Consider the following 26,161-nt stretch of genomic DNA (forward strand, 5'->3'; position numbering starts at 1 on the left):
CCAAAAGTACTGAAACAAAGTCATTTAGAACAGGGGTGTCAAACATGTGGCCCACGGGCCAAAACAATCCAGAGGGTCCAATCCGGTCGATTTTTATAAAGTATAAAAACTCCAGAGAAGACATAAACTGCAAAATAATACATTTGTAAAACCATAAATTTAAAATAATTTCTAGACCATGACAAACTGTTTTGATCATAAAATACTAGATTGTTCATTGTTCTTTTGTGTCTCAGTTTAGTAATATTTTGTCTTGTTTTTGTTGTTTTTGTCTGACTTTTGTTGTTTGTCTCACGTTTTTGTCATTTTATTTCTCGTTTTCATTGTTTTCCTTTTTGTCTTAATTTGGCATTTTGTGATTCGCTTTATTCATTATTTTGTGTACTGTTTCTGTTGCTTTGTGTTTTTTTGTCTTGCTTGTGTTGTTTATCTACTTTTTTGTCGTTTTGTTTCTCGCTTTTGTCATTTTTTGTTGCTTTGTAACTTTTTTGTTTAATTTTTTCTCTTTTTTGCTTTGTTTCGTGTTATTTGTTTCATCTTTTGTCATTTTGTTTCTCATGTTTATTATTTTGTGTCACATTTTTGTCATATTTTTTGTTTGTTTTTGTTGTTTTTGGTCTTTTTTGTCTGACTTTAATCGTTTTGATCATAAAGTAAAATACTACAGCATTCAGTTCCAGATAGCTGTGACTAAATGTTGTGTTCCTTTGTAGACACTCTGTGATCTGGAAGTTGTAATGTGGAAATGATAAACTGAGGCTGAATGTTGATGAAGCTGAATTTATTTTTCTTAAGAAACTTCAAGTTGTTCTGATGTTTTGTAAAAAGATAATTCCTTAAATGTGAACATTTTCAGAATGTACTTTTTTGCACTAAAACAAAGGAAAATATTTGGAGTTGTAGTTATTTATAGGCTATTACGCTGTGATCTTCCGGCCCACTGTATGTGGCCCCTGAACTAAAATGAGTTTGACACCCCTGATTTAAAACTTCCTTTTTGGATTGAACAGGGATGCAGCAGAGCAATATCTGTCTGGCTTTCTAAATAAGCATTAGTAAACCCCCTGTAGAGAGGCGTACAGTAGAACACACACACACTCACTCAGTGTCTCCGGTCTGCAGCTGGCATGCTAATGATTCCATCTATAATTGATACGCTGAGATTTCATTGTCATCACCATCAGTGTCTGCTCTCATCAATACTTAAGCGGATCTTAAGCCAAATGTGAAGCTTCCTTTAAACCCAGAGCCAAGTGTCTGACCGGTCTTCTCTCTCTGTGAGTCGATTACAGACGTAGCTGCTGAATCTGATGAACGTTTCATAATGATGTACTACAGGCTTCAAGTTTAAGCTTCCAGCTGTGTTTTATTGATCAAACTGGACCGAAAAATTGCAGTCAGGTGGCAGACAGCTGTCATTATAATGTCCATCTACCACAGTGACAGCACTATATTCTGTCATGAATAAAGTATAGCACAGTGGGAGTGGGAAATTGTAGTAAGAAATCCATTCACTGTGACATTTAAGTCTTTTGAGAATTTAAAAAAACACATTTTATAATGACCTCTGTCAAGTTTGAGTTTTGAATAAGAGAGAATGTGAAAAAAAATCTTCAAGTTTATGGGTGACTCATGGTTGATTTCAGTTATTTGTTCTTTGAATGTCAAACAGGCAGCTTTTATTGATAAAATTTTCTCCTAATTCTTGAAAATCATTCATGTTTGCAGCTCTAAAATGAACACATCCTCCAGATATATTAATAATTGAATGAATCACGTCTGTCATCTTTTCTCTCCTGCTCATTTCTCAGTTTTTTTGTTCGTCAAACAAAGAATTAATTCAACTTAGCATGGCGGAAACTTGTGTCTTTTTTAGTGTGCCACCCACAGTGAAAAGCTACAGTTTCCTGATAATCAGATTACTCAGAGCATTATCCATTCAGCGTAACAAAGCGACGAGACGTTCGGCTGCGTTTAATCTATCACTTGATTAGTTAATTGGCTCATTTGTCCATCGGACACACAAACAAAGACTCCCACAGTCTGATAGTAATTAGAGCCCGTCAGCTGCCAGCGGCGCCGGTTTCCATGGTTACTAATTGGTCAGATTAGGGAACAGTTGTGATGTCATGTTGTTAAATCCAGACCTGCAATTGGTGTATTATTACCATGTAATTATGGCAGCCGGATGGTCAGGGTTCCCCAAAAAGCTGACTCGAGTGTATGTGTGTGTGTGTGTGTTTTTGTAAACGCATGTGTGTTCACCAGAAGCCTTTGCATGTGGTTTTAACGTCAGCCAATGAACAGCGAGCGCTTCATCATTCTAATTAAACTGTTGCCCGTGTGACCTGCCAACCGCCAGCGGCATGGCAGATACATATACAGAAGCGAATGTGTGTGTGTGCGTTTTCGTGCACCGACTTCTCTGCAGTGTGTGTGATATGTTTACATAGATGACCTCAGCCCTTTGGACTCTTCGCTTATCCCCGAAAACACACACAAACACACACTCTCCAATGCACACAAAGCCTGCAGATCGTCTGGTGCCAAGTCCGGGGGGAATTAGGAAGCGGTGCGTGAGGACTGAGATGATGGTGGTGGTGTGTTCTTGGGAAAAAAGAGAGACAATGAAGAATTGAAAGCTGCTGGCATTTGAAGCGAGACGGAGACTTTTGGGAACCAGAGTTTTACATGTTTTATTGCAAAAACTACTGAGTATAGGAGGTCCTTGACTTATGTTGGAGTTCCGTTCCTACGGTGTGACAGAAGTCGATTTTCGCCGTGAAAATGTAAACAAAGCTGTTACGTGCATCAACATATCGATCAGTTTACATATTTGTACAACTACAGTAACAGAAACAGTCATTAGCTCACACTGAAGCACAACTAGTAGGAAAATACCGGCAGAAATGTAAACAAAGCCGTCTTACAGCGCCGCGTGATGACTGAACATACAGCATTCATCCAGAGTCCGGACTAAACATGGAGAAGCAGCATTTAGCTGTTCTGCTGCAAACAAGTGGAACAAACTGCCAGCGGAGATTAAACTTTCACCAAATGTAGACACTTTTAAATCCAGGTTAAAAACATTTCAAATCTGCACGCTATCTTTTAACTTATCTAGACTGTTGCTTGCTCTTAATCATTTTAATTCAATTTAGTGACTGTAATTATTTTATTAGGATTTTTGCAATGTCTTATGTACTTTTGAATGTTTTATCTGCACCCCACTGTAGTGCTCTTAATGTTCTATGTAAAGCACTTGGAATTGTCTTGGACATGAAGTTCCACTGAACCAGTTCCAACGTGACGATGAAACGCCGTACATTAAACCGAGGACCGGCCCCGTAATCAGTTCCGATGTAACGGCGAAATGGTGCAAGTAGAGGATGACGTAAACCGAGGACCTCCTGTATTATCAACAATCCTGTAAGACTATTTATTATTTATTCGACTCTAGATGAGGTCTTTGGAGTGATTCTGGACGACGTTCTGGATCCACTTAGTGAGGTTAACAGAAGGAAGTGGCATCAAGGTGATGGGGGGGGTGCTGTAGCTAGACCTTGACATGGGCTGAGATTGTGATTTTGGTGTGTAGTGTTGGTGCGGTGGTATCGACCTGAGCTGAGCGGGGGGATGTGTTGTTTCAGTTTGGTGCAGTTTACTCCTAAACTGACACAATGGGAGCATCAATATGTTGAGTTTTAAAATATCAACTCACGATGTCAAAATGCTGTTTTGTGTTTCGGTTTCTAACAATAACTTGAGGCTGAGGTTACGTTTTTAACAACTTGACACCTTTTTCTGTCACTTTTTTCCACTGCACTGAATCACTGAGGTTCAGTTTTAACCCTTTGATGCCGACCATAGGGGAAAGTGACCCATATTCAATGGAATATGGGTATCTTTTGGCTCATGTTGCACATCAAATGGTTAATGGCACATATAATGTCAGTATTTTGCTTCTCTAAGCTTAACTCTGTTCCAGGTTGACCTATAACCTCATCCTATCTGCCGTGTTTTGCACCATCTTTGCTACAAAACATGATGAAAATGAAGCGGTTGCAAACTAAATGTAAATTAGCCCAAAAAATAACCTCAGTAGGAGTTTGTTTGTCCCGGTGTCAGCTCTGAGCTCACAGTCGGACGCATTTCTGACTAAATAGCAAACATGCCTGCAGCTGTGTTCACAAGCTCTGGCTGAGATGAGCTCCAGCACAATCTTAATCGCTCATCTTTTGTTTAATTGACATGAAATCCGGTGTATTTGCTCAGGTTGACAGTAAAGACAAAAGCGGTTGTCAGATTATTGCCCCATCATTAATAAATAATGTACTGTATTCTGCTGCTGTCGACACATCCATCCCAGTGTCTGATAAGGTCTGTTTTCCTGCTTCTAATCGCTTAATAGGCTTCCTGAATTAGTGTCATAGTGTTGTTGTTTTTAAAGTAGGTGTTGCCAGCTCCCCGCTGAGCAGATTGGATCCAGGAGAGAGTGTATCGGTGGGTAGAGGAGGCCTGGTTTATGGACTAGAGCAGTTTAAATGGGGGGAGGAGAGCATGCTTGGGGCAAAGTGGTTTTGTAAAAGGAAGAGGGGGTGTGGTTTGCAGGGCAGCGGGGGGTCTGGGGCACGGCAGGCCCTACATGCCGTCTAAAATTAGCAGCAGCTGTCTTGGACCTACTGGACGCTCTGGTATGTTTGTGTGTGTGGTTGGGGTTCACATGACTGGAGAGGCTGGAATGCAGCTCTAGTGGACGCTGGAGTTTTAGAAATTATTCAAGTGACATTTGAGCTTGATTGAATAATAATCAATAGAGAGAGAGAGAGCACAGAGAAATAGTGAAGTTTGACCTGCAGCGAAGATCATTTTAGCAGCTATAAATATCACTCAGTCTGCTAATAACCGCCTGGTTCGTGCAACAGAAAGTAAGCAAGTTTTTTGTGTGTGTTTGTGCACATCCATGTGATTTAAAGGCATGCATGCTGGGGTCTCTCCTCAGATGAACATGATGAGGATATAATCACCACCTGCTGCCATCACATGACAATGGCATGCGGGACATTTCACCCATGTGCTAAGTTTGCATTTATTGACACCACCTCCAGCTAACGAGTTAACAGGTTAGCATTCTGCTCCCTCCAGATCCAACAAATTAGCATTGTCTGATTCAGAACATGTAGATATTTTCATGTTGCAGACTTTGCTACAACTTATTTTCATACCGTCTTTACCATAATCAACAAATCAATTAACCCAGGGGTGTCAAACTCATCTTAGTTCAGGTTCCACATTCAGCCCAGTCTGATCTCAAGAGGGCCGGACCAGTAAAACCACAGCATAATAACCGATAAATAACTGAGAAAAAATGGAAAACAAAATGAGAAACAAAGCAACAAAAACAAGAGACAAACAGCAAAAGTCAGACAAAAAACAAGACAAAAAATAACACACGACAAATTATTACAAAAATGAGACACAAAATGACAAAAAAATGAGACAAACGACACGAAACAAATAAAAAAACGAGACAAAAAATCTGGTAAAAAGTTACAAAGCAACCAAAAAATAGACAAACAATGCAAGCGAGACAAAAAAAAACGCGAAACGACATAAATGCTACACAAAAGAACAAATAAAGCAAAACACAAAATGACAAAAATAAGACAAAACACACAAGCGAGACAAAAAGGGAACACAAAATGACAAAAACGAGAAACAAAACAACAAAAACAAGACAAAATATTACAAAAATGAGACATAAAATGATGAACCAACAATGAGCTATCTAGAATTTTATTTTATGATCCAAACAACTTTTTAAATTTATAGTTTTACTAATTTACAATCTTCAGTTAATGTCTTCTCTGTAATTTTTACACTTTGAGGGCCAGATTGGACCCTCTAGAGGACCGCTTCTGGCCCACAGGCCGCATGTTGGACACTCCTGGATTAAACATTTAAATGTATGCACTCACATTTTTAGAACTGACTCGTGGTTTATGTCACTGTTAAAATATGTTTCTGGTGCAGTCGGTGCAGAATAAACCCGTGACATTTGAGGTCCATGTCAGCGTCTGTCCTCTAAGCATTCAGGTGTGGCCGGAAGATGATCTCCACTCTGAGATTTCTCCGCTGGGTGTGTTGGCATGTATAGAATGTGGCCCATCTGATCTGAGGTCTGCTTCTGTTCACAGAGTCAGCATCAGCAGAAGTTTAATTCTAGCGGCGTTACATCACTGCCTCGTCGCTCCTGACATAATCCTTAATGGCTGACGCTCTTCAAAACACAGTCACAGAATTTTCATTTGTTGTTTTTTTGTCTGAGGCCTTTAAAAAAATCTGGAGCGACTCTGGTATATTTGCTTTCTTCATCCATGTGAGGATTATTCCGTTTGCCTGAAAATATGAACCTCTGCTGGGGCTGCAAACATTCTAAAGATCTACTACAAGAAACCACTAAAACCCAAGAGATTAGAGCTAAACGGGACTTTGAAGAGTATTAAATTCTATTTTTTCTGGTCTGAACGCCGCAGAAAAAGGGTGAAAGTTCACCGTGCTGTGTGTAAACTTACTGGAACTGTAAGCAGACAATGGGAGTTCTGATCGCCTCTGCTCTGCCAAAATCTTTAGCCCTGTAGGATGAGAGGTTACTAAATTCAGTCCCTGTGAGGTTCGGTCAGTCTGAGAAGACAAACAACGCAACAACAGCGATGTGACCAAGTAAAAGTTTACAGCGGGGCTTAATCATTCTAAATATTGACCATAGCTTTCAGTATTATCTTCTGGGATGGCGGCCACGGCGGTGGGAAAAGTGATGCTCTTGGTGTAAGCGGGGAGCCAAGTGGGGCCGAACGCTGTGAGTCAGAGAGTGGGAAGTCATGAGTGTGTCACCAAGAATGTCAGCATATTTTTCTGAGGAGGAGGTTGTGTTCTCTGGGGGGAGAATACAGTGAACAGAGAAAAGCTTGGGGGCTTTTTTTCCTGTCAGTTCAACTGTACAAGGCGAAGAATTCCTTTCAACTCGTCTGTGGCAGGCTGAGTTTTTAACCCCGATCTCACAGATGGTGACGATCCTTCGATCTAATGAATGACAGTTTTATATGAGGAGTGATAAAATCATCCTGATGGAGCTGAATAGACCACAGTAAAACTACTGGAATAACAGATTCCTTAGTTATGTAAATTATTACTTAATTTCATGTATTTCAGTAGTAGAATGTTGCTTTCTCTAGTTCAAACTTCTCAATTTTATGCATCTTCACCATATATAACATTAAATTAGAACTCTTAAAGATGCTAGAAGAATGTCACGAGTGATAAAAACAATACAATGCCATGACTGAGCATTTTCACCTCAAAACTGCAGTGTAATGATGACAGTCTCAAAGCACAGATTTAGACTTCTGGGGTTTCATATGTAATAAATCTAAAGAACCAAGGCAGGGTTGGACTTTCTGCAGCATTATTCTTCAAAATCTATGTCCAGTTGGAGACAAATATGACTAAATTGCTTCAAAATTTAGAGTATTTTTCCCTTGTTTAAGCATATTAGTAGGTGAGTTGGTGTGCTCGAGCTGCAGTGAGTGAAGAGAAACCATGTAGAGTCATGTCTAAACCATTTTAAGGCTGGAAGGGATTTTTTTTAATGGAAAGAAAAACCTTCTATACATAATGTTGATACACAGAAATTAATTTTAAGACGACCAGAGGAGGATCTTTAAGATTCCAGACCATTATTCAGACAAAACAAGAAAATTGAAGACATTATCATGGCCTCAGATTAAAAATTGGTCTTTTTTTTCAGAATTTTTGAACATTAAAATAAGATAAGCCTTTATTAATTTGCAATTCACACACATTTCTATACACTACCCAATCATTTGGCTAATCAAGGAAATATTCTGCAGATTAACTGATCATGAAAATAATCATTAGTAGCAGCCCTGATTGCCACAGAATTATTCCAAAGGGTGCGTTTGGAGCAGCTTTTAGCTCTCAGATATTCTATTTATTCTACAATAATGGGCCTTGATTGGAAGCACAGAGTTCCTATATGTTGTATTTCTGGACTGTAATGAAAACCAAATGAAATCCGAACCGTCTTTGATCCGTATGTTCATGCATCCCCGTATAGTGGAGGATTCTCCAGCATGCAGAACGTACACTCCGCTCCAGTGCTGTTTCATCCTGAGAGTGTGTTAGTGTTGGCTTATCCGTGTGTACATATCCGTGCCTGTGAGTGTGTTTGCTTTTGTGTGTTTTCTTGTCTGTTTTGCCCATTCCTCGACCACATGTCCTCAACAGTCCCTGACATCTGGCCGCCATACCTCTGCTCCAGCTCTCTGACTGTACTCTACAAACGCTGGGAACTGCTGCTGTGTAGGCTGCTGTGGTGTGTGTGTGTGTGTGTGTGTGTGTGTGTGTGTGTGTGTGTGTGTGTGTGTGTGTGTGTGTGTGTGTGTGTGTGTGTGTGTGTGTGTGTGTGTGTGTGACGGAGAAAAAAAAGAAATGACCTCAGGTTTGGTGCAAATGTTTTCTCAGCCTGTGTGCACTTTAATAATCCCATTTAGCCAAGTCATTTTACTCTTTTCTGCTCCTAAGTTTTGCTTTGTTTTCTGAAAAAGACAAGGGGCTCTCTATGTGCAAAACCAGTGCGAGGCCGACGGCAGGTTTTATGCAATCTTCCTTGGGTCTGTTTGGTAATTTCCTGGCAGCGAACGGACATGTTTGGTGCCAGAGTTGGAGGAGAGGGGCTGCAGAACTGCAGATATGCTGATTAGGTGCTGCAGTGTAATTTTGCTGCACATTTTAGCACCAACTGCTCCGACTCAGACCACTTCTTAAGCAATGACGAATCTCCGTAGCTTCACTTGGCGGAGACACACACAGACCTCGATAACGACAAAACATTCCTCCTTTTCTGTCTACTAAGCATAATTCTCCTCTACTGATTAACATGTGTATCAAAATGCATTTTTACTGTGGCTGAGGAGGGTTCTTATGTAATACAATCCACACAAGTGTAACGCAGCGACCCTCAGTTCAATGAAATTTCAATACTGAAGTTGTGTTTGTTGAGTGAGCAGCCCACAGCGATGTCCTTCACTTCTATGTGCAGTTCATTAAACAGCAGCAGAAATACGATGCACAACTCAGCTATAGTCTCTTTAAATCAATTCATGACCCAAATTGTTAAAATAAAATCTGACCTGATACATAATTACACGTAAAGCTGTGGATGTTTAAGCTCTGGACACAGGTTAGTGTCATGCTGCTACAATTTGACCATTTTTCTTTCTGATATAGTAATTGCGATTTGATTTGCTTTACTTCAGTATTCACTGTATAACAGATTTAAAACTGTGACACAGTTTTACCACATGAGACACCGTCAAAAACATGATTGTCACACAACAACAGCAGAAGAACACTGCTGTGGGCTGCTCACACAATCAAACCCAGCATCACTACTGAGGGTTCACTGACCTGAGGGTCGCTGCGTTACACTGATGTGGATTGTGTTACATAAGAATCTTCTTCAGTCGCAAACACAAAGCAGTTTGATACACATGTTAATCAGTAGAGGGATAATAACGTGCAAACAATTTACATTTAAACAGTTTAAACCTTGGTTCAGATAAGTTGCATAACGTAGATCCTAAATTCCATTGATTGATAATTATTCAGCTCTGCTGGGCTGCACAGTGGTTCAGTGGTTAGAACTGTTGTCTTGCAGCGAGAAGATCCCCGGTTCTTCCCAATCTTTCTGCATGGAGTTTCCATGTTCTCCCTGTTCATGTGTGGGTTTTCTTCAGGTTCTCCAGCTTCCTCCCACAGTCCAAAAACATGCTGAGGTTAAGTGTAGGGTTGGGACTTTAACGCATTAATTATGATTAATTCATTACAGGTGTTAAAAAAAAATAACACATTTAATTGCACCTTTCTCAGTTCCCTAATTTCTGGCACAGCAGTAACACTGATGAACACTCCAGCCCAGTAGGTGGCGGTAATGAACCTGAAGTCTGTTTGCCATCTGCGATAAAGAGTGAATCAGCGCAGAAACGTCGGACCAACATGGTGGCTCGACCACAAACTTTGTCTTTTATCGCGAAAGCTGTTCAGCAACAAGTATTTCTGAAAGCATTTGAGGCGAGAAATAATCTGCTTAGAATACATGGATACTGTTGTTCCCTCTGGAAATTGTACTTTACACACATAAATTCATTCAAGATTTAAGATTCAAGAGTTTTTATTTGTTACTGAGTGCAGTGAAATGAGTGGCTGTTCCCTGCCTGTAGCAATATAAGACACTGTAAAAGAACGTTCTTTAAAAACAAAGGAAAGATAGAAGAAAGGTCATAAAGAAAGAGGTAGAGACTATAAAGCTCAAGAGCTTCTGTTGAAATGTGCTTCATATTTTCTCCCTTTCTCAACCTCTCCTGCTTTTAAAAATGGAGAGACTGAGCTGAGATTTTATTCTTGCATCTTGTGTACAGCTCCACCTAGTCTGCAGCAGCGCCTGTGGTCACCAAAACTGCAAAAAATGTTCCTATCACAAACATTTGTGTTGGTCGCTGCAGAGTTTGTGCCCACGTCTTGGAGCTGTTTTGGGAAAATAAAGAAAAATCTGTTTTTTGCATATATCATATATCAGAAGCTGTGTCTTTTTACAATGAGGCATCCTTCATCGTGGTTTATAGACGACATATGCTGCTGTTTCTGTGGTGAGGATGCAACAACAGCAAGTCCATCCATCCATTATCTATACAACACTTCATTAGGGTTATGGGGGGCTGGAGTCGATCCCAGCTGACTTAAGGCAAAGGTAGGGGACACCTGGACAGGTAACAGTCTATCACAGGGCTATATATAGAGACAAACAATCACATTCACAATCACCAATTAACCTCAGCATGTTTCTGGACTGTGGGAGGAAGCTGGAGAACCTGGAGAAAACCCACACATGTACAGGGAGAACATGGAGACTCCATGCAGGAAGATCCCATAAACCAGGGATCTAACCACCGAGCCTCTACAGCAGCCCACAACAACAAGTCTTCCATCCTAAATCTTTAATTAAAGTTCATATTTTTAACCATAATTATTGTGACTTGGTGAAACAGTCTGTCACCTGTTTCACCAACTATTTAAATCCTATTCTGTCCTATTTTCATTCTGCACCATTATATTCATCGGTTATATTCATGTTTGTTCTCCATCACTCTTCACTTGCTTTGTGTGAGAGATGGTCCAAGGTTTATTCTCTTTTTGGGGTTTTCCCTGATAACTATATTTAGTCAACAGGAAACGTCCCAGAAATCCTCTTTCTCCTCCCACAGAAAGCCAGTGAGGAAGAGATGAAGCCACATCCACAGCATCTCATGCCCTTCGGGCCCAAACAGGCCTGTTCTGGGATGAGTTGTTTATACTTCCCTGCATTTTTGTCAAAGTAAATTCAAAGACGGTGACTCTGCAGCGCCTCAGTCTGTTTAGTAGTTTGTTTTTTCCAGTCTCAAAGCTCCCACATGCAGCCACGGTGTCCTCCATCCATCAGCCTCATTCATCTCCACACAGAGTTGATGATTGTTCTCTTTACCTCAAGTTCAACCTCGCTGCCATTATCGGGCTTCAAGGCCTAATCCGTCCTCTTTATATTGCCTGGGAGCCCTAAACCCCCCTCAGCCCTCGATAAGCTCTGACCTCCAACCCCACTAATACTTCCCTTCCTTCCTGTGTCGACCCACAGCTCATTTTTCTGCCTGCATCTCCAGAATGGCAGTTTACTGGAACATACAGCATGTAGCAGGGTGCATACTACAGTCAAATCATTTCAAAGTGAAAACAGATTTCTACAAAATAACGTCAATTAATTAAAAATATGAAAACCTTACAGCACTGAGGCTGTGTGGATAGGTCTAAATGAATACAGAACATGAACAATATTCAAGTTAGTACTTTTATAACAGATGCTTCATTGTAGCATCCTGGACATCATCCAACCAGTAGATTAAACAAAGCTGTCTGAGTTTAAATGGACACTATATTGCATTAGAGTCTCTGATCACTTTCAAATTGAATGCATGTAAACCTTAATTGCCCTGCAGGGGTTTTATCTTGCAGATGATGAGCATCAACATTCAAACATAAACACAGTCAATCCAGCAGCATGCATTAATACTTTATTACGCTCCGGCTTCTTTCTCATCTGCAGTGTTTTTTCTCTTCACTGCCCTCCCTAAAATGAAATTAATAAACCATCTATACTGTCTACCCAAAACAATAAAACCTCACCTTTCAAATGGCTGTGGCTCTGAGTGGATAGTTAATTTTCATTTCTTGTGTTTTTTCTTCAGGAGAAGCGAAAACGACAAACTGAAATTGAAGACAAAAGAAGCCAACTTGATGATCTGGTGCTACAACTACAGCATGTCAAGGTTGGTTGGTTTGTTTAAGTGTGTGTCGGTCCTACTTCTGCAGGAAGCCACAGAATTAAGGGGGTCAGTTTATAATTGAAGGACTTTTGAAGTCCATGGGATATATCTTGCATGCATTTTTATTAAAAGTGAAAAAAACTAAAGTTTCTTTATCTTCATTATGATCATGTCTTTATGAATTCCATAATAAATAATTATGAAATTTGTGACCTTTCCAGAATGACATGAAAATGATCCATAATTACGGAAAATTTGCCCTAAATGACTCAAAAATTATCAAAAAGACACAAAAATGATCCAGAATGATGAGAAATGATCTAAGCTGACATAAAACTGGTTGGAAATGACTCAAGAATTGTCCAAAATGACTCAAACTTGTTCAGAATGAATTGAAAATGACCCATAATTACAGAAAATTAGTCTAGAATGACATGAAATTTGTCCTAAATGACTTGAAAAATTATCCCACAGACACAAAAATTATCCAAAATGACGAGAAAAGATCAAAGCTGACATAAAACTTGTTGAAAATGACAAGAAAATCGTCCAGAATGACTCAAAACTTGTCCGAGTCAATCTGTAATTGAGGGACTTTTGAAGTCCATGGGATATATCTGCATACATTTTTATTAAAAGTAAAAAAAAAAAAAAAAAATTTCTGTTCATTATGATCATGTCTTTAAAAATTCCATAATTATTTATTATGGAAACAATCACTTATTAATAAAAAATGGCTGGATATCACTAAAATGTCAACTAAATAACCGTCAACTATGTTACAAAAAGTCCTGCAATTATATGTTGACCCAAGGAAAAACATGCGATGATTAGTATTTATAATGGAGAATTGGGATTGAAAGTACGTTTGGCGACACAGTGAGCACTGCTGGTGGTCCAGTCTACCTTCATTCAGCGTGTTCCCAACTTACTCCATGCACGCAGCTGGTTACGCATAACTTCTATTTCCGTCAGGCTACTTATTCCTGTCTCTGCATTCTGCACCTATAAATACTCGTCACATGTCAGAAAAACGTCATTACAAGCGTGACAAAGATCACAATCCAACTGTTTGCAATTTTGACCACGCTGTAAAGCGGTGTGAAGGTTACTGACACGTATTTTTCCAGCAAACAGACTTTTACACAATGAAAACAGCCAAGAAAAAATACTGAAATATGAGATGATAAAACTTGAGTCATGGCAAAAAGCCTGAAATATGCTATGATTTGCTTTTTAGCATTCTCGTGTTACATACAGCTGTTTATTCATGTTTTCTTGGATTTATTGTTTCATCTGCAGATGAGCTAAATTCTGCATGTAAGAGATCCGAGGTGAAGCAATGTTCTTGGCAAATTAAATGTTGGATACTGGATTTAGGGTTGGATTAAAATGAAGTCATAATGAAGGTGAAGGTAGAGAGTTCATATTAAGGTGAGAAGGTTGCAGAGGAACAGGATGAGTGATGATGCTCATGTGAAAGCTTCATCCATTCATCTCTCTCAGTCTGCTCTTTTTCTCCAAACATCATCTTGACTCAAACTGTTACTGAGAGATGAAGAGGTGCTTTTAAACATGCAGTGTTCTAGCGTTGTTCTGCTGCTTTTACATGCAAATGTGATTAATTACTCATGCGCATGGATGCCGGAGTTTTTGGCCGACGGGTAGCGGTTCCGTCTAAATGTCCAAATCTCAGAGCTCCTGGTGCCAGTTAAAGCAGCACAGTTTTCCTTGGCTGAGTCGAGCAGCTTTGACTGTTTTCTTCTTTCCAGAAAAACACTCAGATCCAAACACACACAAGTATATCCCCTAATACTTACTGCCAGCCTCTACCGGTAAGCCAACATTTTTGTTTCAAGTAAACACAGATTTGACATTCACATTATGAATGGTTACTGGGACATAAACTGTGGACAGACTGTGAGTTTTAAGAAAAAAAACAATGATTAATGTGAAGCTCTAGAACAGGGGTGTCAAACTCATCTTAGTCCAGGTTCCACGTTCAGCTCAGTTTGATCTCCAGTGACCAGTAAAATCACAGCATAATAACCTATAAATAACCACAACTCCTAATGTTTCCTTTGTTTTAGTGTAAAAAAGTACATTCTGAAAATGTTCACATTTAAGGAATTATCTTTTTACTAAACATCATGAACAACCGGAAATTTCTGAAGAAAAATAAGTTCAATTTCAGCAACATTGTGCCTCAGTTTATCATTTCCACATTACAACTTCCAGATCACAGAGTGTCTACAAAGGAACACAACATTTAGTCACAGCTATCTGGAACTGAACCATAGAGGATTTTACTTTATGATCAAAACGAAAAAAGTCAGACCAAAAAAAGACAAAAATCATCGAAAACAAGACAAAATTTGACAAAAATGAGACACAAAATGACAAAAAGAAGAGAGAAAAGACACAAAACAACACAAAGTAGACAAAAATAGACAAAAAAGTTTCAAAGCAACAAAAAAATGGACAACACAAGTGAGACAAAAAGAACAAATGAGACAAAAACAACACACAAAACACAAGCGAGACAAAAAGAAAACATAAAATGGCAAAAAAGAGAAACAAAACAAAAACATGAGAAACGACGAAAGTCAGACAAAAAAACAACAAAAACAAGACAAAATATTACAAAATTGAGACACAAAATGACAAAAGAACAATGAACAATCTATTATTTTATTTTATGATCAAAACAACTTGTCATGGTCTAGAAATTATTTTAAATTTATAGTTTTACTAATTTACAATCTGCAGTTAATGTCTCCTCTGGAATTTTTCCACTTTGAGGGCCGGATTGGACCCTCTAGAGGACTGCTTTTGGCCCACGGGCCGCATGGTGGACACCCCTGATCTAGAACTTTTAACTTTGACTTCTGTGCCCTCATCATATTTACAAAGCATATGCATGGATAGAAGCAGTGAAAAATAGGTCAGAACAAAGGGTGTTTGTCAGTTTAGGTATAATTTCTAAATTCATTTTATGACTTGCTCTTTCGCAGTTGCGTTACTTTCAAAAGGAATTATTTGGAAGAATCCTGCAGCCCCAAATGCTGCACAGATGCAGGGTGGGTCAGGGAACAGCTGTGGGCACCCATTACACTACAAATATCTGTGGTAGCCACTTTTAATATTTGCAGTAAAAATACATTCCATCCTCTAATTAGAGCCGTTAAACACAGTTGGCATGAATGAATCTTTTATCAGATCAGTTTGGATTCCACATACTGACCGTTTTCCAGCGTTTAACACCCACTTATGGAAATGTGGACAAGAGAGGAACATTAATTAAAGCCATGTGCATGCGGTGATTCAGATCATTAAAGCGTTATGTTCACTGCAGCAAGACTGTTAATGAAGGTTAAGCTGGAGTCGATCTCCCTCTAGAGTCCAGCTGCAAAACATATATTTGACCAAATGTGACCCGTTGTGTCGGTCAGTTTAGTGCAGCTGACCCAGCACTGAGTAAGGTTGAGTGTCTTCAATGTGTTGCTGATTTATTTCATCCTGCTAATGTTTGTTTTCTTTTCTTTTTTGACCTGCTATAGTTCCTCTGCATGGAAAGTAATAATCATGATAAATTACATGCCAATACGCCAACTGTTGACATTTCAGTCTACTGCAGTAATTACACCTTAGCCTGCTAACCCTGTGTTTTGTAAATGCTACCTGGCAGAAATCAAACATTAGAGGACCAAAGCAGTAGCATGCAACAATATTATCAGTCAATATTATATATATATCAATAGAGATATACTGTATATAGATGTATAGATATACATACAACATAGATATACACCAGTCAGCCTTAATGGATGATGATATATTTTCTAAGAATTCAAAGCATCTTTTTCTGCATCATGATGCACATCAAACAACATGATATTATTCTAATAATAAATACTTGCCACTGCAGAAGTTTGTTTTTTGGACTCAGTTTCTCTGCCCTTATCTGCCTGGTAATGATTCAGCCACTTCACTAGAGCTGCTCTGTTTGCTGGTTAAACACTTGATGTCTGTTTTTTAATATTATTTTTAGCATTTTATATCTTTATTTGGCAGAAAAACAGGCAAATGTAATGGATTAACATTCACATAAAGGTTTTCCACTGAACTCGACTTGTTCAGGATGGAACCCATGCTACTGACTTTTTCTTGTCAAAAAAACTGTCTTATATCTGAATTCTCCCACCAGCAGTAGGTGATCTAAACTGAGCTGTAATTATCTATAACATGGGTTGCTTGCAAAGATGAAAGAAAAACTTGAAAAATGAGGCTTGATAAACTTATTCAGATTTGATGAGTGTATCCTTCCCTTATCTCCTCTCCATGCTCCCGAGAGAAAAATGAAAAACAGCAGGAGATATGATCTGAATGCACCCTAATCCGAATATGTTTGCTCTATCTGAAGAATCGAGCCCTGGCTGATCTCCAGTGTGCTGCTCTGTTTAGCTTCCCTGCTTACAACACCAGCAGGCCTGAACACCAGATGTAATCGGCATCTGGTCATACAGTCCCATTTAATGGCCATTACCTCTGAGTGCCACACAGCCAGGCAGCATGAAGCAGGCTTTGTAGTGAGCTCTCCAGAGACACAGTGGCCTGGGAGAGGAAATGGAAACTGGAGCCCAGAGATTTGATAAGGACCTCTGGGCTGCCTCTCAGAATGGAGGCGTTGATCTGAGTCTGGGACCGAGTAAACATCACGACGACTCCAGAGCAAAGTTTAACCTCAACCAGCGTTTTCTGATGAAGTCTGCTTTCTTCAGTACATTTTTTTAGATTTGCCTTCTGGCAGTTACTGTATGTAGTTTGATAATCTGGTCAAAATTGGCTATTTGGGTTTCTTGATGAAAAGCGCAGACCATCTAAACAGCCTCAGAACCTTCCCTTTAAGAGTTCGGCTGCGGTTGTGTGTCATCGCTCGACAGGAAATGGAAAGTCTGTTAAACAGCATGAGAGAGAGCAGGGAGCAGGCTGGTTCTCAGAGGAAACAAACGGCCAATTACTCCACGCAACTTCATTCACCGTGGCTTTTGTTGATCGCTGAAAACGACACCAAAAACTGTCCGATACGGTCCACAGGGTCGGTTCTTCCTCTGGTTGAGTCATGGTTTCTTTTCCTCACATTCAGAATATTCCAGTGATGTCAATTTGGCCTCTGGCACACTTGATGAACTCTCAACTAGGCGCTAAAATGTAAAAATATGACAACAAAAATGGGCAAAAATAGATGCACAAAGATGGATAATTTAGCAATGATCAGTTTGACTTTCAAGATTAACTCCTAACTTCAGATTTAGTGCAAAGTTACTACCTTTATTCAACCAGTAAAGCTGTATTTCTGTTTGAAGATTCAACGATAGACACCAACAGGAAGTGACAGCCTACATTTATTTTAATGATTTAGCACGAAACTAAATGAGAACTGAGCAAAATTTTCAAAAAGAACAAGCAACACTAACTCTAATATCTGAAGGTTTTTGTGAAGTTTAAAGTCTAACTCAGTGGTTCGGTTGGAGTCTAGTCCTCTAACAAGTCGTGCATCTTAAGTTTCATTCAAAATATATCTGGCTGATGCTCATGATCTTCGTATGGGAGGTTAGCTCAATATGTGAGGGTGCAGCGGTCGCAAACACAAACAAACAAATAGCCCAGGTGCCATATTCTGACAGCAGGTGGGAAAATGCTTTGGGAATCATTCCTGCAGCTCCGTGTGTGTGTGGAGGAACTCACGCTGTTAATTGTCGACTCTACGACCTACAACTGAGTAACGGTTTGACGGTAAACTGCCAAAGGTGAAGCCGAGTGTTCCCGCTCGGCTCTGTTGTGGTAACAAAACACAACTCCAGACGCAGACGGAGACGTCAGCGGCACGATCACAGCTCAGGCATTCAGCTATAAAACAATGAAGAGACGTAGCAGCGCAGGACCACCGATATGCTGCCAAAACTCTTACTGGAGCTGCAATGATTAGCTAATAGATTGAAGCGAAAATGGTAAACTTTGGTTGATTCTAGGTCCATTTTCTAAGTTTTTTCCTAGATTACATGAATATTTTGGGGGTTTAAAAGGAAACAAACATAGTTTATTGATGCTAAGATGATATTTTAATGACCATTGTTTACTGTATTCTGTCATTTGCAGCCCAAAACACAAAATTATAGAAAATAAGATAAAAAAAACACAAATGAGACAAAAAGGAAACGCACAGCGATGAAAACGAGAAACAAAGCGACAAAAACATGAGACAAACTAAAGTCAGACAAAAAAACACAAAAACATGAGAAAATATGACAAAAATGAGACATAACAAAACAATAAGCAATCAAATATGTTACGATCAAAACAACTTGTCATGGTTTAAAAATTTACAGTTTTGCAAATTTACAATCTGCCGTTAATATCTTGTCTGTCATTTTGACACATTGAGGGCCGGATTGGACCCTCTGGAGGACTGGTTTTGGCCCGCGGGTCACATGTTTGATACCCCTGCTTTCAATGACTAACTAAAATCTGCCTTTAAACACCTGCTGCATGTGTTTGTTTGTGTCCTCTTCAGTCCAAAGCCATGCGGGAGCGATGGCTGCTCCAGGGGACGGGTGTGGAGGAAGAGGAGGCTCGACGGAAACAGCTGGAACAGGATGAAGAGCAGGGGAAGAGGCTGGAAGACATGATTCACAGGTAGCACACTGGACCCAGGCCCGGTTTAACCGCTGCCTAGCTTCCTTTTATTATGGGATGAGTTACAGCTCAGTGTAGAATACATCTCTAGTATCATCAGATGATCAGACTGAACAGATGTTAGTAGCAGAGAAACAAAAGTCGTCAAAGCTGGTTCTGATTTTCTTTCCTGCACTGTGAAGCCAAACTGAGATATTTCCAATAGTATCAATATATTATCCTATTATCTGTTTGGATTCACACATGTGATGCTGAAAATCAAAAACTTGGACACTTCTAAGCTTAAATTTTGACGTATACCATTAAAAATGTTACAACTGAATGAATCCAAAGTCCCAGGAATTCAAGTTCTGACACATTTTTACTGTAAAGTTGTAACTGTTTTGGAGTTTTACACCCTGAAAGCAAAAAGATAGAACAAGAAGGAAAAAGATTAATGAGGAATTAGAGGAACTGAGAGGTGGAGGGAGGAGAAAGTTAACTTTTAAATCAGAAAGTTAAAAGAAGATACGAAGCTGGCGAGTGGAAGCAGGGCGTCTATGCCAGAGGAAGAGACACTGACAGGGTTGAAAATGGGAGAAAAAAGGAAGAGAGTGGTGTGATTCTGTGTGCTTTTCCTGTGTTTGTGTCTCTGGGAGGAGCTTCCTGATTCCCATCAAGCTCTGCTGTGAGATCGTCACTTATTCCCCGATGAAGTCGGGCCATGAGATCATGCTATGAATAAAGCTGCCGGCTCACCATTATGATGCAGGGTGTGAGGTTGGGTTGGGCGGCTTGTTGTCCTCTCAGAGGCTGACAGATTTTCAGGAGAGGCCTGCAGACAGAAGGATGGAACAGATTTGTCCAGAAGTCCTGTGATAAAAGCTGACACAGGAATAAGATGGGTAATTATGAAATAAACCTGCAACACACATTCTCTGGTGGACAGCTAGATAGTTTTCTACAGACACAAGGTGGATTTAGTTCCTGTATCAACAGTATTTCTGCATTTAGTGACCTGAAAAGAAGTGAAGATGGTTGTAAAGATGCTGACCTTGCCTGATAATATATGCAGGTCAAATAGCCTGAGTTAGGACACCCTTAATATTTCAAAAGCACCTGGAAAACTTTAAATAAAGCAGCAGAAAGGGAAATTCAGAACCTGTTTAAGGCCTCTACACACTGTGTGATTTTCAGCAGATGAAAGACAACAATCGTGAGAGAATGGTGGTGATATCTTTGGTCTTGGCTCTAAATCGGTGGTCCTACGTCGCACTGTGAGACAGGTTCAAGGACGGCCGTTGTCATGGCGACCAAAGACAAGCTGCCATAAAATTCTGTCTGTCAGAAATTTGGGGTGATCGTCTCACAGTGTGATGCTGCTGGACATATGACAACTAACCAATAGAAATGCAGGATGAAATGACGAACTGATCAATAAACCCAGATAGAGGATTTGTGGTTGTTTTGTTGGAAAATGACAGACCATAATAGTAAATGCTAACGTAAAATGCTAGTAGATGCTAACAAGTACTCACTTCAAGCTCCCTTTGCAAAATTGGCATCCAAATCTGCACAGATCAAACTTCACGTCATGCCCAAAGATTATTAGATTCATGTCGTACAGTGAAGCAAGTTGTGGACTTAGAGGATGGTTAAAATCACACTCATTGAAATACTCTGAAATTCAAAATTTCAACCCTAGAGTGTTACTGGAGGACGCAAGACTTTTTTTAAAACTTCTGTGACATTTTTCAAAATTTTTAATATTCACGTTGAAATTCAAGAACATTCAAAAACATTCCAAGAAATGTATTTATCATCACTTAGCGCAACTATTCAACTATAAAATGCGTGAGTTTTGTCAACGAATCATGGTTAGTTTTGAGGTTTCGACTGCAAATATGAAAGAAGACCGAGACGCAAGTCCGTCTTTTTCCAACTTTGGAGAAAAGGCGTCTGCTGATTGGTCAAATCCACGATGTAGTGTGATGTAACGTAGAGTAATCTTCTCTGATTGGCTGGATGGAAACCACACATTTCTCCACTTCACTGAGAGGCATATTTACTGTGTGGAAGTTACCAAATATGATCACTTGCCCAATAAAGGGCTACATTTTTTTGGAGGCAATAAAGTGATTCCACGCAAATTATTCAATCAAATAAAACTATATTGAGGGCTCATTTTTCACTACAGTATAAATCAATGGAAACAACATCTCAACTCAAAAATATCTTCTGTGCAGCTTGACAAAGTTTTACTGCCATAAACTGTAAAGAAAAGAAAAAAAGAAAGAAAAATCTAAAGTTAAATTTCTTTGATTACTTACTTTTACAGAAATTGAAAAAACCTGGATCCATCATGTATACCATTTTTCCCACTGGCCACAGGTGTCATAAATACTGGAAAATAACTGGTGGCTCAATATTCTAGCGATATTTCAATACTTTTTCTATTTGTTTCCATGCTTGTCTACTGTAAACACTGCCTGCAGTTCATCCTAGTTCAGCCAAAAAAAATCTCTGAATTTTTATCATGAACCGGTTGTTCACAGCTGAGTCATAAACAGCTTCTCAGTTGTGGTGAGAAAAGCAGAATTATTTCTTTTTTACTGAATCTATGCAGATGAAATGGTTTGTTTTTGGTACATTTTTAAATGAGATACATAGAATAAAAGGATTTAGATTAAATATCAGCAACACATCACAGATGATTAGTTCAAAGACTGTCAGAAACCTTAAAAATCCAGCAATGCTTTGTGTTTCTGGCTCAAGCAAAGGGTGTAATTTTGGCAGTTTTTCCAAACAACAGGCCTTTTAGAAACCAGCCAGTAGGTTTTGAGGTTCAGATTAATTATTTCGTTGTTTATATATCTAAACAATAAAGCTGCAAGGCTTTGGGTTAATTTGGCATCAGTCGGACTGAAGCTCCACCTCCTCATTTATCAAACCAGTGCATGAAAGAGAGTCTGTTAGCGACCGCAGGTTATCACCAGCGCTGGAATAACATCAACATCAAGCGCCGTCACGAACACCACGGAGAACATTGACTCCGATATAAACAGAGCGGCAGTGAATGGTCAAAGAGAGAGCATTGTAGGTCGAAGTACAGTTGGGATTGTGGAGCTGCTCCGTGTGAATCGCTTCATTCAGCCGTCGGTGAATAGAGTTGTTGTCCGACGCTCTGTTTTCTCATAGAAGAGATATTGCAGTTTAAGGTTTTAATTAGTCTTAAGAGCAATTAAACCATAAAGATAACTGTTAACAGAGCTGCACTTTCATGTGACAGCAGTCTAGTTTCACTTTTTTTGAAGTGAGTGAAGAAAAACAGCTTTATTTAGTTCACCAAAGCAGTGCCGGCGTGTCCACCAGACAACTGTGTCACAATCAGCTCCAAAACCAGAACCAGAAAGTCCTGAATGCCACAAGGCTGCCACAAAGTACTCGAGTAAATCTAGAAGCTGGTGGATGTCTCGTTGTCCTGGAATCAGATAACCTGCCATTTTTCCTGCTCGTTTATGCTGAAGAGTGAGATTTTCGAGCAATTACTGCTGTGAACTGGAGTCTCAGGTGTCCGCCGAAAATTGCTCTAAGAGGAGCTCAGCTGTTGAGGATTAAAACTCTGGAGGCTTTCAGAAAACCAGCTTTTCCAGTGGGTGAGGTGAAGTCTCGTGTGGGAGTGGAAGGAGCGCCTCGAGTAGAACAACTTGAAACCCTGTAATGAAGCTATTTTACACAAATGAAACGTGGACATCGGGAGTTTTCTTCTTTTTTTTTTAAAAACTATGAAAAACTTTAAAGCAGGGGAGTCAAGCTCATTCTAGTCCAGGTTTCATTCAGCCCAGTTTGATCTCCAGACCAGACCAATAAAATCATAGTATAATAACCTGTAAATAAATAACAACAACTCCAAATTTTTCCTTTGTTTTCGTGCAAAAAACAAGTATATTCTGAAGATGTTCACATTTCATGAATTATCTTTTTACAAAACATCATGAACAACCTAAAATTTCTGAAGAAAAATGAATTCAGTTTCATCAACATTCAGCCTCAGTTTATCATTTCCACATTACAACTTGCAGATCACAGAGTGTCTACAAAGGAACACAACGTTTAGTCACAGCTATCTGGAACTGAATGATATAGTATTTCATTGTATGATCGAAACGGCAAAACTCAGACAAAAAAAGACAAAAAACAACAAAAAAGACTAAATATTACAAAAATGAGACACAAAACAACAAAAATGAGACAAATGACACAAAGCAAAACAAAAAAGAGGCAAAAACTTAGACAAAAAAGTTCCAAAGCAACAAAAAAATGAGACAAACGACAAAAATGAGACAAAAAAAATTGCATAGATGACACAAACGAGACAAAAAATGACAAAAGCGAGTAACAAAATTACCAAAAAAATAGACAAACAACACAAGCCCAACAAAAAGGAAATACAAAACAACAAAAACAAGAAACAAAACAACAAAAACATGAGACAAACAACAAAAGTCAAACAAAAAAGACAAAAAACTAGACAATTTTTTTCAAAAATGAGACACAAAACGACAAAAGAAAAAATCAGACAAAAAAAGACAAAAAACAACAAAAACAAGACAAAATATTTCAATAAGACACAAAACAACAATACTTTATGATCCAAACAACTTTTCATGGTCTGGAAATGATTTTAAATATGACAAAAATGAGACATAACAAAACAACAATAAGCAATCTAGTATGTTACGATCAAAACAACTTGTCATGGTCTAGAAATTTACAGTTTTGCAAATTTACAATCTGCAGTTAATGTCTTCTCTGGAGTAGAGGGCCGGATTGGACCATCTGGAGGACCGCTTTTGGCCTGCGGGCCGCATGTTGGACACTGCTGCTTTAGACGCTGTCGTTATTTGTGTGTGAAGGTCGGAGACATTTTGGACTGAAGAGGACACTGATGGACACCTTGACGTGTGTGCGTGCGTGCGTGCGTGCGTGTGTGTGTGTGTGTGTGCATTTCAGACTGAGGGTGTGGCATCTATATTTACACTCTGTGGGACACCATCCCAGAATATCCCGTAACCCGGGCAACTGCAGTCTTTCCACTACTGATAGTGACAGAGGTGAGCAGTGGGGACGGACAGGGACACTGAAAGCTATAATCTTGTCCAAACATCCCTCCGTCCACCTATAAACAGACTCCAGCATCCTGTAACTAAAAGCTCAGACGCCCCAGACGTCTTGTCCGTCCTACTTTTACTGCTACACTAAAAACACACACCGGTGGACGCTTCAGTGACAGAAAGGGACAAAGACAAAGCAGTGGCTCTTTTACGGATGCTTGTATCGTTTCATGCACATAAATAAGAATGGGAGAAAGAGGAAGAACAGCCAGATCTGTCTACGGAGACAACTCTAGTGCTGCAGAGCTTAAAGACAAACCACAAAAAGCAAAAAAAAAAAAAGAACAGATGTCCCTTCAGATTATCCATAGGAATGCACAAAGCTAATGGAAAACACATTATTGAAAACAAAACACAACCAGACAACAGCAGCGTCTTTGTGCTACCTGGTGTCCCTGCTGGATTTTCTTCTGTTCCAAAAACATTCTGAGAAAGTTCTACTAATATTGTCAGTGAGAAGTTGTGTGTTAGTTCCTAGAATGCTCGATAACTTGAGACTTTCTGAAGTGTTTGGTGAGAACATTGTTGGACTTTTAACGTCTGTTGTCATGGGACGTTGTGGGAACATTTTATAGATTCTTTAATTCAACGGTGTCAAACTCATTTTAGTTCAGGTTCCACATTCAGCCCAATCTGATCTCAAGAGAGCCAGAGCATTAAATCATAACATAATAATCTATGAGTAACCGAGAAAAAATGCAAGACAAAATGAGAAACAAAGCGACAAAAACATGAGACAAATGACAAAAGTCAGACAGAAAACAAGACAAAAAACAACAAAAACACGACAAAATATTGCAAAAACGAGACACAAAACACCAAAAAAATTAGACAAACGACACAAAACAAAAAAGAGACCAAAAAGTTACAAAGTGACAAAAACGAGACAAAAAATTACAAAAGTGAGAAACAAAACAACCAAAAAATAGACGAACAATGCTAGCGAAACAAAAAAATGCAAATCAACAGAGATGCTACACAAAAGAATGAATAAAGCAAAACACAAAATGACAGAAAGAAGCCACCTGTGTGTGTCTCCTCTCGTCGTGACCCAACTTGTAGGAACACACAAAGCGACAGCGATGAAGAAAGTGCACTTATTGTGGAGAGACGCTAACGTAGCAGAGCACGGAGAACAAACAGATGCAATGAGGGAGTGTGGAGCAGCAGCGGTTCTTCTACAGATATCCTATCATTAACGGGCTGAGTAAACAGAGCAGGACACGGCACAGAAAGGCCCTTTCACAATGCTAACCCTGACCGAGCCGGATTCAGTGTGGCCATCGTTGTGGGGGAGCTTTTCCAAAGCTGCCACATCTACAAGACGAGGTTCTCAACTCGTCCTACAGAGGAAGGAACTTTCAGGAACATGCAGGCTCATTTTAGACATGCTAGTTTGCATCTCTTGTGTGCACGGATCAAGATTTAATCACCATATGTAGACGTTTCCCTCCCCTCCTCCCTCTATATATGTGTCTATACTCAGACTGTTATCCCAACTTTCCCAGCTGCACTGACCTTATTTCCCCACAGCAGATCGATGCTGCTTCATCTTATCTCGTCTAACCATCAATAAATCACCAGACCAGAAACTACCAGGAGGTAAATGGAGTCCATGAGGTCCGACAGGCAGCAGTGTGGTTAAAGCAAACTAAACTTGTTGCAGCAGTGAAGTGCCCCGTGTCAGGTTACATAACGTTCTCAGAATATTTGTCTTTTGCCTCACAGTGGTGGTGCGAGAGTACACAGTGTTTGTCCAGAGAAGTCAGATGCGTTTCAGTGCAGATTGTTCCATTTTACAGACTCTATGTGCTTTCATTTAGGAGCTTAAATGCATTTTGCAAAGCAGACATGTGATCCTCAGTCAACTATTCGAGT

The 26,161-nt window shown here is 39.5% G+C and overlaps 1 protein-coding gene across 3 annotated transcripts in view; it reads left to right on the forward strand.

Moving 5' to 3' along the window:
* Positions 1-26,161, forward strand: part of palm2akap2 (palm2 and akap2 fusion) — a 107,611-nt gene that overhangs the window by 14,042 nt on the left and 67,408 nt on the right. For all 3 annotated transcript variants that reach the window (XM_055019088.1, XM_055019089.1, XM_055019090.1), the window contains exons 3-4: positions 12,357-12,437; positions 19,009-19,130. In XM_055019088.1, the coding sequence (XP_054875063.1) occupies positions 12,357-12,437; positions 19,009-19,130 (203 nt within the window). The remainder of the gene's footprint in view (positions 1-12,356; positions 12,438-19,008; positions 19,131-26,161) is intronic.

Source organism: Amphiprion ocellaris, chromosome 17 (assembly GCF_022539595.1).
Source record: "Amphiprion ocellaris isolate individual 3 ecotype Okinawa chromosome 17, ASM2253959v1, whole genome shotgun sequence".
Taxonomy (NCBI): Eukaryota; Metazoa; Chordata; class Actinopteri; family Pomacentridae; genus Amphiprion; species Amphiprion ocellaris.